The sequence below is a fragment of the Glycine soja genome, chromosome 7 (genome assembly GCF_004193775.1).
Source record: "Glycine soja cultivar W05 chromosome 7, ASM419377v2, whole genome shotgun sequence".
NCBI lineage: Eukaryota > Viridiplantae > Streptophyta > Magnoliopsida > Fabales > Fabaceae > Glycine > Glycine soja.
Genome location: NC_041008.1, coordinates 43,878,435 through 43,895,225, shown reverse-complemented (window position 1 = coordinate 43,895,225; position 16,791 = coordinate 43,878,435). Strand labels below are relative to the sequence as shown.

Genomic DNA, 16,791 nt, shown 5'->3' with positions numbered 1-16,791 from the left:
AAAACTGTTGCTTCTCACAAAGTGTTGCTTTGCAATGTGTTCGTCTATTCAAACGGTAATTATGCAAAAAATAGAATGAGATGAGAGAGAGTGCGAGAGAGAGTGTGCGAGTGAGTGCGAGAGAGAGAAACAGTGTGAGAGAGAAAGTCAGTGACAGAGTGCGACACTTTGTGAGTGAGCGAACAGATGACAGAGTGCAACCAAAGGATAGTGAGTTTGAGTGGAAAACGGTGAGGTCTAGGAAGAGAAGGCACTTGTGCATACAAACACATGGTAGGAATGGGCATCAACAGCAAAACAATTACCACCGAAGGAACTGGAGGGATGGTTCTGACATTACATCCTTCTACTTCACCAGGTTCCCGGAGAAGGTAACCGAGGTGGAGTTATGGAATCACTTCAGTCGGTGGGGGGAGGTCAAGGAGATTTTCATACCCAACCGAAAAAACAAAGAAGGGAGCAGGTACGGTTTCGTTCGCCTCAAAGGAGTAGCCGACAAAAGGAGAGTCGAAAGAGACATGGATAACAGCTTCATACGGGGAGTCAAACTGCATGTTAACATCCCCAAATATGGGCGAGGCAAGGCAATGAAGAACCATATTCAACACAACCTTGCGTATAAGGAGCTGGGCATGGTGGATAACGTTCGTAACGGTGTAGTTTCTAGCAGAGGAGCACGAAGCAAGACAGCGACGAGGACATATGCAGAGGTAGTGGTCGCGCCGACAAACAGGACAACCCATACGACTAAGGCCGACAATCATTTCGCTGGAAAAGGGGGATCATGGTCTTCGCTCACACTGGACATCTCTGAGGAAGATAAACGGCGCTACAAGAATGTATGGGTGGGAAGATTGAAGAAGCTGGAGACCTTCGAAAGACTAGAAGATGAAGTGGCATGGCACTTAGGTCCAGGTGTCTCGCCCAAGTACTTTGGTGATGACATGACTCTTCTTCTCGGCCTCTCCGACACGAGAGCAGAAGCGATTATAAGCGAAGAGACAGAACAAGGCTCATCCCTGTTCTATTCGCTGGAGAAATGGACCCCTCAGCTACATACAGGAAATAGGCTGGTATGGCTTCGTTGCTGGGGTATTCCACTAGTTGCGTGGAAGATGGAGAACATTCGCAAGATAGTGGCGACGGTGGGTGACCTCGTGGATGTCAACGACGACATCGAACACATGCAGAGACTCGACAGGGCTAGGATCCTTGTCAGGACACCTTGGCCTCCGTTGATACAACACATAGCTGCTATTCACATCGAAGGCGAGACACATCGTGTCTACATCGTAGAAGAAAACAGTAGTGTAGAGCCAAACGGAGTCCGGCACGGGAGGAGCTCATGGGGATCTTCTGATGAGATTCTCTCCGACGAAGGTGACCCGGCACCTTACGGTCGTGGACGACCGATATGATTCCAATACCGGACGCTGGTGAACCTGCCGCTGAATGTCGCGACTCACAGACAACATCATTACCCACTGGTCACATGCTTGTTGTTGACCCAGTGGGTAAAGACCAACCCGACAATGTGCCCTGCCCAACCTCTACCTCGAATAGGACAAACAGCCATAAAAGGAATGAATTTGAATCTATCGGAGGTCAACATATAGCTGTCCCAGCAGATTTCGATGAAAAGGCATAAGATATGGGAAAGAAGAGTGACAACTTTGCGGAAAAGAGTAAGGAAGGGACTAGCTCATCAATTCGAGCCTCTGCAACCTTTTCTATTGAGCCCGAGTCTGACCCTATACCTGGTCAAAAGTTGGATAATACTTACGAACACAACGGTCCACAATCACCTCCCCCACAAGTCCACAGCATGAAGCATCTTGGGCCTAACACAAGTTTGGGCCTTTGCACACTTACCACTCCTGAGGCCCAACTAAAGGAACATGATATGTATAAAGAACAGCAACAGGAGCTATCTAATGTATTGCAGGTATATTCAAGAAAAAAGGGGTGCAAAAAGAAAGAAGCCCAACGGGATGGCTTGATATCTGTAGATAAAGTTTTATCAGAAAGAGAGAAGGAAGACAGTATCGAGATGCAGTGTGGGCTAATCAACCAAATGGACTTGACCCATGGGGGGGAGATTAAGCAGATCATGGGTCTTATGGCAGACATGGAGAAGAGAGATAATGAGTTGGCAGCTGAGAAGGGTGAAAATAATTGTAATCATGATAATACTGTCCTATAACTGCAGAGGCCTGGGCAGGGGGGTTAAGTGGGCTGCTATCAGAAAGCTCAACTTAAAGTATAAGGTGGATCTTGTATGCATACAGGAAACAAAGAGTTACCAAGCTTATCTGCCAAAACATATGGGGAGATTCTAATGTCTCTTGGGATAGTGTTCCCTCAATACATTCATCTGGTGGCTTACTTTGCATGTGGAACAATTCAGCTTTCGAGGTGGACAGGAGGGTGAAAGGCAGGAATTTTCTAATGCTTGTTGGGAGATGGATCAAGGACAATTTGAGGCTGTTCATTGTCAATGTATATGCTCCATGTGATCTTGCTGGGAAGAGAGACTTGTGGGAAGAGTTGAGGCAGTTAAGAGCTTCTAACCTTGAGGGTTTATGGTGCTTCCTTGGGGATTTCAATAGTATTAGAAGTCAGGAAGAAAGAATTGGCTTATCTCAAAGGACTGTGGGCACATATGACAGTTCTGGTTTCAATGAATGGATATCAGACATGGAGCTTCAGGAAATTAAAAGCTATGGTAGCAGATTTACTTGGGTTAGGCCAAATGGATCTGTGAGGAGTAGGCTTGATAGATGCTTGGTTTCAGAACAGTGGTTAGCTAATTGGCCTGATTCCTCACAACAAGTACTCCACAGGGATTATTCTGATCACTGTCCAATCATTTTGAAAATAGATATGGTGGATTGGGGCCCTAAGCCATTTAGGGTGATGGACTGGTGGCTCAAAAACAAAGAGTACCAGAGGCTGGTTAAAGAAGTGTGGTGTAGTGACCAGCAAATTGGATGGGGGAGTATTGTGCTTAAAAACAAGTTGAGGAACTTAAAATCCAGCTTAAAACGGTGGAGTAGAGAGAATGGGGATGTCAATGCTAGCAAAGTTCAGCAACTAAAACATAAGCTACATGAAATTGAATCAATTGCTCATGATAGAACTCTGTCGGAGGATGAAGTTAAGGCTATGAAGTCCATCCAGCATGACCTGTGGGAGGTCTCAATTGCATATGAATCATTACTGAGGCAGAAATCAAGGGCTAAATGGCTCAAGGAAGGTGACAGTAACACAGCATTTTTCCACAAAAACTATAAACTTCAGAAGACATTATAATGCAATTCAAGGAATTTTCATTGAAGGTGTATGGGTGCAGCAACCTAAATTGGTTAAGGATGAAGCTGTTAAATTTTTTACCAGTAGATTTTCTGAGGAGAAGCTATCCAGACCTACTTTGGATGGGGTTCAATTCAAAATGATTACTCATACATAAAGGGAGGAGATGATTGCCCCTTTTACAGATCTTGAACTCAAGGAAGCTGTGTGGAGTTGTGGAGGTGACAAATGTCCTAGGCCGGATGGATTCAAGTTTAATTTTATAAAGGAATTTTGGGGGGTCTTAAAACCAGAATTCAGGAGATTTGTGGATGAATTTCATGTTAATGGTAGCTTTCCTAAGGGCAGCAATGCATCCTTTCTGGCCCTAATCCCTAAAACAAATCATCCCCAGTCATTTAATGACTATAGACCTATCTCCCTCATTGGCTGCATGTATAAAATAATAGCCAAATTATTGGCTAATAGACTAAGGTTAGTGATGCCTGGCCTCATTGATGAAAGACAATCAGAGGATTGAGACAAGGGGACCCCCTTGCCCCTATGCTTTTTAATATTGTGGCAGAAGGTTTGACTGGTATGATGAGGGTAGCAACAACCAAAGGTCTGTACAGAAGCTACTTAGTAGGGAAGCAGAAAGAGCCTGTAAACATCCTGCAGTATGCAGATGATACAGTGTTTGTGGGTGAAGTCTCATGGGATAATATAATTGTGTTGAAGGCCATGCTTAGGGGTTTTGAAATGGCATCTGGTCTAAGGATTAACTTTGCAAAAAGCCATGTGGGGATGTTTGGAGATGACATTAATTGGGTTCATGCTGCAGCTCAATTTTTGAATTGCAGCCATATGGAGACCCCTTTCTACTATTTGGGGATTCCTATTGGGGCTAAGCCTTCTAGCTGCTTGGTGTGGGAGCCAATGATCAACAAATATGAAGCCAAATTGTCTAAATGGAATCAGAAAATTCTATCAATGGCTGGGAAGGTCACCTTGATCAACTCGGTCTTAACTGCTCTACCCATATATCTTCTATCTTTTTCTAAGATCCCACAAAGAGTAGCTATGAAACTGGTGTCCTTGCAAAGAAATTTCTTGTGAGGGGGTTCTCAAGAGCTTAAGAAAATTGCTTGGGTGAAGTGGGATGTCATTTGCCTTCCCAAGGAGGTTGGGGGACTTGGGATCAAAGATATTTCCAAATTTAATGCAGCCTTGATGGGTAGATGGATATGGGCTTTATCATCTAACCAGAATCAGTTATGGGCCAGAATCTTAACATCCAAATATGGTGGCTGGTCAGACCTCAGTAATGGCAGAGATAAAGCTTGGCACTCTCAATGGTGGAGGGATCTTCGAAAATTAACTCAGCAGCCTGAATTCAACTCTATTCATCAACACATGGTATGGAAGGTAGGGGGTGGGGACAAAGTAAAGTTCTGGAAAGATAAATGGTTGGGGGCTGATTCTACTCTCCAGCAGCAGTATCATCAGCTGTTCCTGATTAGTGGTCAGCAGAACAGCATCATTTCGCCTATGGGAAGCTTTTCTCAGGGACAATGGAGTTGGGATCTAAAACGGAGAAGGAATTTGTTTGATCATGAACAGGATATAGCTGTGGCTTTTATGGAAGCAATTAATACTACACAGCTTCAGCCTCATATGCAGGATACCATGATGTGGACAGCTGACTCTTCGGGTGTGTACTCTACCAAATCAGCTTATAGACTATTAACAGTTAATAACAGACAATTTCCAGAGACTAATATCTACAAGACACTGTGGAAGCTGAACATCCCCCCAAGGGCTGCGATTTTTTCTTGGAGACTTATTAAAGATAGATTACCCACTAGATGTAATCTCCTTAGAAGAAATGTAATCATTCAGGAATATGTATGTCCTCTGTGTGGAAACTATCAGGAGGAGGCTGGTCACTTGTTTTTCAATTGTGAATTGACCAGTGGATTATGGTGGGAATCAATGAGGTGGAATCGGATGGTGGGACCACTTGTAGCTTCTCCAGCATCTCATTTTGCTCAATTCTGTGATGGCTTTGGAGCAGGGAAGAATCATAATCGATGGTGTGGATGGTGGATTGCACTAACTAGCTCAATATGGCAGCATAGGAATTTACTGTTATTCCAAGGCAATCGATTTGATCCATCCAAAGTGATGGAAGATGCTTTATTCCTAACATGGTCATGGTTAAAGACCAGAGATAAAAAGTTTTGTACTTCTTTCAACCACTGGTCTTCCAACCTTGTGGAATATTTTGGTTAATATGGGTTATACATATCTAGCATATGTGGTGGGGTCAATGTTGGCTTTTCTAATCTTGTATTGGAGGGTAGTGTAATAGGTGTCTTGCACTTATGTATATGTCACCAGTAGTACCTCTGGTGCTGCTGTAGTTCTGATTAATAATATACTATATTTTCTGCCTTCCAAAAAAAAAATATTGCTTTTAGGTGTCATTGGCAGGAACAGAATGCAAAGATTATTGAGGGAAAATCTATATCCCTAGATTTGCTTCAATAGATTCTCTAGAAGCTCAAAAAGGGTATCCTAAACAACACACTCTCTTGATTGTAATGTTCCTGTTGAAAAGTCCATAATTATCTGTCCACTAACCAGGTGCCTAGACGATTATCACTATGCCTAAAGTTTGATACCAGGAAAAAAATTCAAAACAGGGAGATCAGTTTTTAGTTTATTCACCAACACACATTCTTGATTGTGTGATGCTGCCGTTGGAAACTGCATATTTAAGTTAAGATCTGTCCACTAATTGGTAGACTGTATATATTGCAACCTAGGAAATGTGATTAACATTGTAATAAGAAATACTAACTGTAAGAAAGGGAAGGAAAATAAGAGAAGAAAATTTACTGATATCTAAAGTTTAGACTGTCATTTATATTAATTCTTTAAGAGTTCTCAAATATGTACAAGTTATCTGTCAGATCAATTAGGTTAGGATGATGAACTGTTTCAGACAAGACCAACTAACAGTTACATTACAGTGCAGATGGCATTCCAGCTGGCAGTACATGAATACACAAGCACGTCTCTAATAAGCATCATTAACCCAATATTTTCCCAATTATTTCTTTCTTCATTGTTGTAAAAAGTTATGTATTTATTTTTTATAAATTTCATTCTGCTGAGTGCCCAAATCACTTGAGCAGTTTCTTTCAAACCCATGTATTCATTGTTTACTGGTGCTTTTTTCAGCCTCAGTCAACCCTGAAACACCATGCAATCCATGGTCATCCTCCGGTAAAGTTCACACATAAATGCCCGCCGAATTCCCAAGATCCATTGGCAGAAAAGTCCAAAGATGCTGGCATGCCTCAATTTCTGCTCCCTGTTCTGCATGTGAAAGGCACACGCCACCACCAGATACGAGTACGAGATACAGGATTTTTCAAAAAATTAGGGTATGGTTATGTTAATATAAGTTTTATACATACATGTATATGTATGTATGTATGTAGACAGCTTCTCCCATGGACCATGCTCATATATGGTTTATGGTGGTCCAGCCTTTATAATTATTATTATGATATTTTGACCAAAAAAATTTAGTATTTATATAAAAAATGACATTATGGCTCTTAAATAAAAAATTAATTAGACCTTGTCAATTACTTAGATCAGGGACTTGACAAAAAGGACCACCTTAGTGGCTTTCAACACGTGGAGGGGGAACAGACGATGACATCGGTGTAATCGGGGAAGAAGTTTCTCTTGGAATGTGGGTTTGGGGTCTAACACAACCCTACAAAACTGATTTGTAAGGTGAGGATTGTCCCCAACTTATAGACTCTATCTTGGTACTATCTCTAGTCAATGCTGGACATGAATTTTTTTCAATACATCCCGTCATGCCTAGCACTTTTAGGGCTTGGTTGTGGATATGGTGGGCGACCCTTTTTAATGGATCTAGGATAGATTCTGTTACCACAAAGTTGCTACCCACTTATATACTCTATTTTGGCAGTTTCCAACGAGGTTGGGTTGATGGTGTTTGTAGCCACTGTGGTTGGGATCCAGAGGAAGACCTACTTTGTGGCTTCTGACGGAACAAAGGGGAAACTAGTGGCAGCAACGACAATGTTGTTGGGAAAGAAGTTTCTGACGAGTTTGGGCTGATCCATCTTGTAGAAGAATCAGCGGTTTGCCTTTTCTGGTTGATTTTGTTGGTCAAGGCTTAGTGGTTTTCTGTTGATCTTTTTTTCTGTCTCTTTTATTTTCTGGGGAAGGATTTGTCTAGTGTGTTTAGCTGACACAACTTAAAAGTTTTTTCTTTATTATGTAATTTACGGTCATCTTTGTGAATTAACTTCTGGGGTGGTGAGGTGGAAGTACAGTTGGTGACTTTGAGATCTGGATGTGGTTAATATGCAGAAACAATGACAACGAGGACGACAAAGCAAACGGTAGTCTGCAATGAGGGGTTCTTGGGAAGAGGAAGAGGGAGAGGTCCTAAGATGCAAAGGGTGCACCACTGCCGGAAATCATCTCCAGCTGTGGCAGACGGTGGTGAAGAAGTTCCCAACGAGAAGGGGTTGATGGTTTATGGTACCAATTAACTTTAGTTACTACTATAAATCTTCTGTCATAATTAATTCAAATTATTAATCAGATCAGGGACAAATCAGTAAACAACAATATATTCTTAATTATAAATATAAATTACAGAATAAGAAATTTAAACTGTTCATTATTTTAATAATATATCTAATGGTCATAAGAAGCGATCCGCTATAAACCACACTCTACAATGTTCACCTTAGATTAGGTCATACACACACACACACACTCTCTTATATACAGACAAATCAAAATTTTAACATAAAAAATTAATAATACTTGCACATTAAACTTAGGCGGGTTAAACTGATAGTCCTTTAGTCCGCGGATAAAGCCTGCTAGGTCCACAGGCTTAACAGGACGGACTCAGAAACTCAATATAATTATACAAACTTTAAAAAAATAGGTCCGTTATCTATCCAATCCACAGGCTTCATGGATCGGTTCACAGACCTAGGTCAGTATACCCACCGCTGCAAATGATAAAATAAAATTAAAAACACAAAACAAGCATAATTTATAGCAATTTACTCTCATCACTTCCTTGTACTGAGTGAATAAAATCATCTCTAAATCTGGTTTCATCAAGAGAAAGAGTAGTAACAACCTTAAGAATGCCAGTCCCTTCAAATGACTAGCGAGACTGAGACAATAAATCATTAATGCCATAAGCACAAATGCTAATTGTATACAATCACAATCATTTACTTTTAACCACATGTGATGGGTGAAAGCTGGATGAAAAATCCTAGCGGTACACTTTTTATTACTCCTTTTTTTTTTTAATTTCAACATGCTCATTAGTGCATAGACTTCAAAAAGAAAGGTAAAGTTTCACACATTGGGAGGGAAATACAAGAAAACACCTAAACATTAGGGTTTGGAATTGGAGTTACCTTCACTTCAAGTGAAAAAGTTGGGACTTTCCGGAAAACATCCCTCAAACTTCGACGAACAAATATATCAAGTCCCTGACCCTCACGTATCATTGGTTTTCCAAGACGACCATCAATTCCAACAGACATGTTAATACCCAGAATCTGTAATTCATTTGTAGTCAGGAAGACGTCAAGAATTTTAATTGCAACAACCCTTGTGACAAGAAATGTGTACCTGAGCATGAAGAAGATCAATATGCACAGCTGAAGGATCTTCTTCTTGAGATCCATACCAACTGAATTCATTTTTAATCTGTAGCTTTCCCAGATCAAGTTGTATAAAACTGGAAGTCAATAAATTTTTCAGCTTGTAAGATACAAAAACTATTTGTTATCTGTCCCCAATAGCTTAAGCTTTTAGGAGAGAGAGCTTTGCCAATGTTATAGCAAAATTCTTAATAAACCCCTCTTATTAACAAATAAAAAGTAACTTCCACCAACGGATATTGATCTTCAGTTCTCCTAAAATTTTGATATGTTATTAAAGAAACTTCTCCCTACCCCACATATCCTCCCAGAATTTTATTTGTCATCCATCACCAAAATTAAAAGAAATCAGAAGAACAAAATATATATAAGTAATTTTCTAATAGCACTTACTACACCATAGTAACCATCTGAAACTCTCAGATTTATAGCAAAAGCAAACACCATGACACATAATCAAGCACACACTATCATGCTTTTTGTTATTCAACGTGACAACCAATTATGTCAATAATGCAATGCAATTTTCACCCTATTATATTTTGACTTTAACACAAAGCCCATAATACCGTCATAAAAAATAACCAAGCACATTAAATAAAAACTGCTATTAGACTCCACAAACAGATTTAAAGATCACTAACTCTTTGCTCATTGAATTCCTTGGAACAATGATAATTGGAGTGTCGAGTGCAAGATCCAGCTTGAGTGCAGTAGCTCCATCTATTTCATATTTCTGAATCAACCATTCAAATCCTCCAACTTTATCCACAAGTTTTATTGCTTCTTCAGTGTGCGGGGAGGCAAGTTCCATGAAGTACATCATTATCTGGAACCAACAACAAATATAGAAATATTTTTCCTTTTCAGATAGACAGAGAAATATGTCAAATGCTTGATGAACCCAGAGACCATGTGTATTAAAATTTTAAACAAAACAGGGCAAGAAACTGTATCTCAGAAGCTAAACAGCTTTAACATGAGAAACAAAAAAAGTACTAATTTTAATATCTGACTCCAAATTTACTGAGTTTTCGAGCATACCTCTTGCACAAATCTATAAAGGAAAACAATGCGAACAGCTGAAAGATGGCCTTGCAAGCTATAATCATATCCTTCATAGTCATCGTCTCCAGCACTATAAGAATTAAATTTGAACTGAAAACAAAAATCAATATGTATTTGTAAAGTTGCCATTCAATCATGAACGACAAAGCAAATTACTAATCATTATTAAAAATGATTTTGAAATAGATAAATGTCATTATAGATTATTAAATATTAACGGTAAAATATAAATACATAACATATATCCCACACACACAAATGCACACCACATTAAATTTAATTGATCATCAAACTTTTAAGATTTAAGTTTAAAAAGGAATGCTAGTAACACATTTCTTTTTTTATTTTTTTCATTTTTTTATTATTAAATGTAAGTTGTTAGTTGTTAGAAATTCATGTGAGACCCACAAATGATGTGGGACCCATTTCTTATTTTTTATTGTATTTAGTGGAACTTACAGTTACATGGATTCCACCCATTAAAATAGTATGTTGAAAAGAGTGTGTTACAGACCTTTCTCCAATCTAAAATTATTCCCATATGCATGGTTTTATGTCTAACAGTTTGAAATAATAAAATATAATAAAAACAGGCAGAGAGTACTAATATGTAAGTTCTTCATGTCGTAAAAAACACTAATAACAACATGAAAATAAATTTAAAATACAATTTTTTTTAATAATTACATACAAGTACAAAACCCAAATTAGAATTACACCACTAATAATACAACAAATAAGCAAAACAAAATGAGTTCATTTAATAATAATATTTTGAATGAGTTTTGTTAAAAGATTTAATAGTTTATATTGAATATAAACTTGTCCAAAATCAAAATATGCTAATTTAAACTGGCACAATATGTACTATGATTGTTAATCAAATAAAAAATTTAGAAGTGGCATGTGAAACCTTAAATTATCCGTGCAAGGGGTAAAATAACATGTTTGAATAGAGAAATATTTGGGGAAAAAAACTGAAATTAAAACACAAACACACACACAATGAGTCTCTAAAAGGATGGTTTATGGATAAAGAAAGCACACCTTTATAAGGGAATCAACACCAGGATTACGAATGTCACAAAGCCAATCCCAACACTGATCTGATCCAAGGGATGTATCACAAAGTCTAAAATTCCCTAATGTTCCATCAATGGAAAGAGAACTTGGGTGAACCTTGATAAGAAAAATATTATGTTTCAGAGTTTGTATACAAATGACAATAAATAATAGATAACACCAATTCTTTTACAACTAAAGCAAATGAAAAGGAATTGCTTAGAAATAGAATGGAAACCAATGGTATATAGAGATCCACAGAGAAACGAGAAAAGAAGGCTCTAACCAGCTAACAGAAATTACCTTAAGATCCAGTAAGAAGCTTTCTTGAACTAATGTAGCAAGCTGAGAACCATCCTCCTTGTTAAGAAAAATAGTTACACTGTCCACATTCATGTTCAAATAAAATACTACACGTTCTTTACCAAATCCCAACAATCCACTAACGGGCCCCTCTTCATCAGTTCTCTCCTTTACCACAAGTTTCTCTGAAGAAGTTGCCAAAGTGTCCGTGGGACTTGTCACTTTATTTCCAGAGCTTATATCCAAACCAAAACTTATCAAAGCAACAATAGTCGGTCGGTTGCAGAAAAATTCCAGTTTGGACATACGAACACACATCTGAAGATTAACAATCAGAAATGTAAATACCGCAATGTATAATAATATAAAAGAAAACACCAGAAACTCCAATTCATTGTCAACAATGCCCAACTAAGTACCTGTGTATCTATGCCATCATAATCAGGTGAACAAGAACTTCTTGTTGTAAAGGAGACAGATACAAAATTTGAAGTATCACTTCCCTGTGCCTCATAATATACCTCACGAGGAGTGCCCTTTTCATGCATTATGTTTTCTAGAGACTCGAAATCAGAAGCAATCCCCACCAATCCCTGATGATCCAAATCCATATTATGTAAACAATATCCTCCATCAGTTTGAGAAATGAATTCAGATAATGCATCCGTAAAGCTGTCATCATCATCATGAGACACTTCCTTCCCATGGGAATCATACATGTCAGAGGATGAAGTTTCACTCTGCAAGACAGAAACAGCAAGATAACGCGGAGCTACAGATAGACGACCCTGAAGTTCATCCTTAATTTTTAAAGAATGCAATTTCATCTTCACTGTCAAGTCGCCATCTGCAAGAAGGACATGGACCTGGGAAACAAAACAGCAACCACAGTAGCATTCATAATTGAATCAAAGTTACAAAATAAGAAAAATACCAAATTCACTTCCAAATTGGAAAATTTTAATGGCAAATAGAAATAGCTAAAATTACTCAATGGATTGTAAATATATTCACACAATATTTTTCATTTCTCCATTCTTTAGTTCAAAACTTAACTCCGCCTATGTTTTTTCATAACTAGTCTAAAGCCTGGGTTAAGGAGGAGGGTGGTGTTAAGCCCCCGCCAGCCAAAGTAAAACTTGCCGTAAAAACCAAACATGGATTCTTAGTTCAAAACTTCAAATCAGTTTATGGAACCCAACATGCCTTTGCTATTATGGAATGGGGGTATGTTCCTTTTTGAGTCAGATAATCCACTTTAACAGCTCTCATTTTTACTGCAGCAACCAATTCCTATTTTGTAAGCTTCACAGTATTCATAAGATTCTAAAATATAAGATTTGGAGCTTCAACCTCTCCGTGTTTATGCTCAAAAGACTATTTAACTTGCATCTCTCACCCATTACTGTAACAACAGTACAGCTAAATACTGTTGGGAAAAATCCAAGTCCCACATCAGCTAAAAATAAAGCCTAGTTAGAATATATAAGTGAGGGACAACCCTCATCTCTTGAGCTAGCTTTTGAGGTTGAGTTAGACCTAAGCTCATATTCTAAGATGGTATCAGAACCAGGTTCAAAATTAATCCAAAGGGTCACCCACCATTGTTATTCACGCACCAAAAAGCCCAAGAAGTGGTGGGTGTGAGGGGATGTATTAGGAAAAACCCAAGTCCCATATTGAAGATTAATCAAAAAAAGGGGTCACCCATCATTGTTGTTCATGCACCAAGCCCAAGAAGTGTTGGGCGTGAAGGGGGGTGTTGGTAAAAACCCAAGTCCCACATTGGCTAAAAATAAAGTCAAGTTAAAATATATAAGTGAGGGGCAACCCTCATCCCTTGAGCTAGCTTTTGGGGTTGAGTTAGGCCTAAACTCACATTCTTAATATTCTAAGAAATACCATAATGCCATAAATGTTTCAACTCAAAATTCACATGCTCAAATTCAGCAACAAGTACCTGATACCTGGGTATGGAAACATGAGCCTAATGAACTTTATTCGACAAGGAGTGCATATAAACTGCTGCAGGGTCATTTAGAGGGTGAAGATCAGGATGGAGCTCTTCAAGACCTATGGAAGCTAAAGATTCCTGCTAAGGCATCAATCTTTGCTTGGAGGCTAATTAGAGATCGACTACCGACTAAATCGAACCTGCATAGAAGACAAGTGGTGTTGGAAGATAGCCTCTGTCCATTTTGCAGAATTAGGGAGGAAGACGCATCTCACATATTTCTTGAATGTAATAAAATACGACCTCTATGGTGGGAATCTCAGACTTGGGTACGATCCTTGGGGGTGTCTCCAATTAACAAAAGACAACACTTTTTGCAGCATGTACATGGGACACCAGGATCGAAGAGGTATAACAGATGGAAGACTTGGTGGATAGCCCTAACTTGGTCTCTATGGAAGCATAGGAATCAGGTCATCTTCCAGAATGCACAGTTCAATGGAATAAAGTTGCTGGAGGATGCTGTGTTTTTGCACTGGACATGGATTAGAGCTATGGAGAAAGATTTTTCTATGCACTATAACCAGTGGTCTAGCAACCTAATAGATGGTTTTTGTAATTAGGAAACAAAAACCTGTGGGGCAAGGTGTTGTACTTGTTGTTGGGAATTCTGGATTGATCAGACTGATACACAGCCTGACTCCTTACATCCAGTAGCCTATTTATAACTATAATGTATCTTTAGTACCTCTGGTACTTTTATCTAATAAAAACTACTTTTGCTGTCCAAAAAAAAAAAACATAAATAAAAAAGGCAATGCATATACAGATGTACAGCTGTTTCAAGAAACAAAAGTCGTAACTAAAGGAAGATCTCCATGCTTCAACTATCCAAACAGAAGCTTTCAAACACTAGACTACAAAGATCCATACCGCCTCCTTCTTAGTGTAAAAAAAATCACCCAAACTCCCACTTGAGAAAAGAAATCTGTACAAAAACACACTATTTTCCCAGGGCTTTACCATTTGCTGACAACCTGGCACTAGATATTTTCTACAAACAAATCCATATAAAGGGGAATAAGGGAAGAAAGGCAACAGCATTCTCAACGGCTATATAATCAAGCACACTGCAATGGCAGGAACTGCAGTAGCAGGAAAGGGGAAACTAGTTATGGACAATTAGACTAGTTAATTAGTTATAGAAATTAATTAGATTTTAGAGGAAAGGATTCATTCTATTCAGTTATTATTAGTAGATTGAGCGTTTTTTTCTCTTTGTGAAATGTGAAATCCAAGGGTTTCCCCTTCACCAAGAAATTCTTCTTTCTTTCACAAAGAGCAAAAGCTCAATCTACAAATAATGACAAAAAAGATTAGGAATTAGGTAGTTAATACAGTTAGGATATCAATTCATTATGGGTTAGTGAGTATGTAAAGGGAAATAATTCATCCAGTCCTTGCATCATTTGAGAATTGAGCTTTGCTCTTTGTGAAAGGAAAATCCTTCATTAAGAGCAAAGCCTCGCAGGAGATCTCTCTCTCCTATTTTTCTGTTTCTTCCATCCAATTCAATAAAAAAATATTCTTTCTCAATTGTATTCTTGGTTCCTAACACATCTAGATAAAATTTTGATCAAATAACCATAACTATGAATTGTTATCTATATAGAACATGACTTGCTATGCTATATCCTGTGTTATTAAATATATTATGACTTACAATTAAAAAAATAATGTTAAATGAAGCCTGTTAACAAAAAGAATAAAAAAAATCTCTTAAGGTTTTGATATTCAACCAAAATGTTCAAGAAATATAACTTACTCTTAAACTATACCGGTCTTTTATCCCCACAATAATTTTTTTTTTTTTGATCAGCAAAGATAAATATTTATATATATATCAAAGAGTACCAGAGGTACTTAAATACAATTGATTGGCTGGCCGTGAATTGGTTCCAAAGCAGACTTAATAGAGTCTATAAAGGAACCAGAACACATGCTGCACCAAGATAGAACAGTATTACTAGTCTATGTAGGTATTGTTTCCTAGTACATAAACCCATCTCTAAGGTTACTGGACCACTGATTAAAATGCGTTGAGAAGTCTTTCTCTAAAGTAGATAGCCATGTCCACAGTAGGAATGCTGCTTCATCAATCAGTTTGTTGCTATCAAAGGAGTCATTGGAGAAAATCATCTTATTCCTCTGCTGCCAAATAGTCCAGGTTACAGCCAGCCACCAGCACTTCCACCTAGTGGTCCTTACCCCCTCAACCAATAGCAAACCATGTTGGAGAAAATGCTGCCTTGGATCTTTAGGGAAAGGTCCACTGATGTTGACCCATGATGATGTTTCCCACCAGATTGGGATAATTTTGCTGCAGTGGAAGAATAAATGCCCTGCTTCCTCTTCCATGTTGCTGCAAAACGGACAACTCCTATTTGTGACCTCTATTTGTCTCCTGTGTAAATTTGCTTTAGTAGGCAACCTATCTCTGAGAAGCCTCCAAGCAAATACTGCAAATTTGATTGGCACCTTTAGCTTCCACAACTCCTCAGAAGCCCTATCCTGTATCCCCTCAACTTCTACCTCCCTCATTAGATTGTAAGCGGTTTGTGCTGTATATTGTCCGCTTTGGTCTGCCTCCCACACCCACTCGTCCCTTGTATTCATGTGAATAGTCTTCCTCTCAATGTCTGATAGGAAATTAGTGGCCATTGGTATCTCATTATCAAACATTGACCTCCTCCATAATAAATTCCATTCCCACTCCTCCTCCTGATATCCACCCATTTGCTGGATTAATTGATTCTGTTGGCACGAAATTAGGTACAATCTTGGATACTTTGCTGCCAATGATACCCCTTCATCTAACCACTCATCCTCCCAGAATTTAATCCTGTCTCCACTCCCCACCCTCCAATGAATCCCTTTTTTGAGATCCTCGCCCTGTTGTGATGTTTGAAAAGCCGTCTTTAGGTCCCTCCACCATATTGACTCTTTGATACCCCTATGTGCCTCATCCAATCCCCTCCATCCACCGTATTTCGACTCCAGGACCCTTGCCCATAAGAGTCCATCCTGCTGAAATAGATTCCACCTCCACTTGCCAAGAAGGGCAAGATTGAAAGTAATTATATCCTTCAGGCCCAAACCCCCCTTCTCTCTTGCTAAGCAAACTGTCTCCCATCTAATCCACGCAATTTTATTTTTATCTGGCCCTCCGCCCCATAGAAATCTTCGTTGTAATCCGATTAACTTGTCAGCCACCTTCTTAGGTATCCTGAAAAAAGACAAATAGTAAATAGGAATAGAATTTAGGACCGACTGAATAAGAGTTACTCTCCCCCTAAA

At 38.8% G+C, this 16,791-nt stretch overlaps 1 protein-coding gene across 2 annotated transcripts in view; it reads right to left on the bottom strand.

The window, feature by feature from the left end:
• The window catches only part of LOC114419925, a 61,736-nt gene that overhangs the window by 20,264 nt on the left and 24,681 nt on the right, over positions 1 to 16,791 (bottom strand). For both annotated transcript variants that reach the window (XM_028385745.1, XM_028385744.1), the window contains exons 26-32: positions 11,900 to 12,346; positions 11,481 to 11,798; positions 11,163 to 11,294; positions 10,092 to 10,205; positions 9,692 to 9,876; positions 9,016 to 9,124; positions 8,799 to 8,942 (exon numbers count right to left, since the gene is read on the bottom strand). In XM_028385745.1, coding sequence (XP_028241546.1) covers positions 8,799 to 8,942; positions 9,016 to 9,124; positions 9,692 to 9,876; positions 10,092 to 10,205; positions 11,163 to 11,294; positions 11,481 to 11,798; positions 11,900 to 12,346 — 1,449 coding nt within the window. The remainder of the gene's footprint in view (positions 1 to 8,798; positions 8,943 to 9,015; positions 9,125 to 9,691; positions 9,877 to 10,091; positions 10,206 to 11,162; positions 11,295 to 11,480; positions 11,799 to 11,899; positions 12,347 to 16,791) is intronic.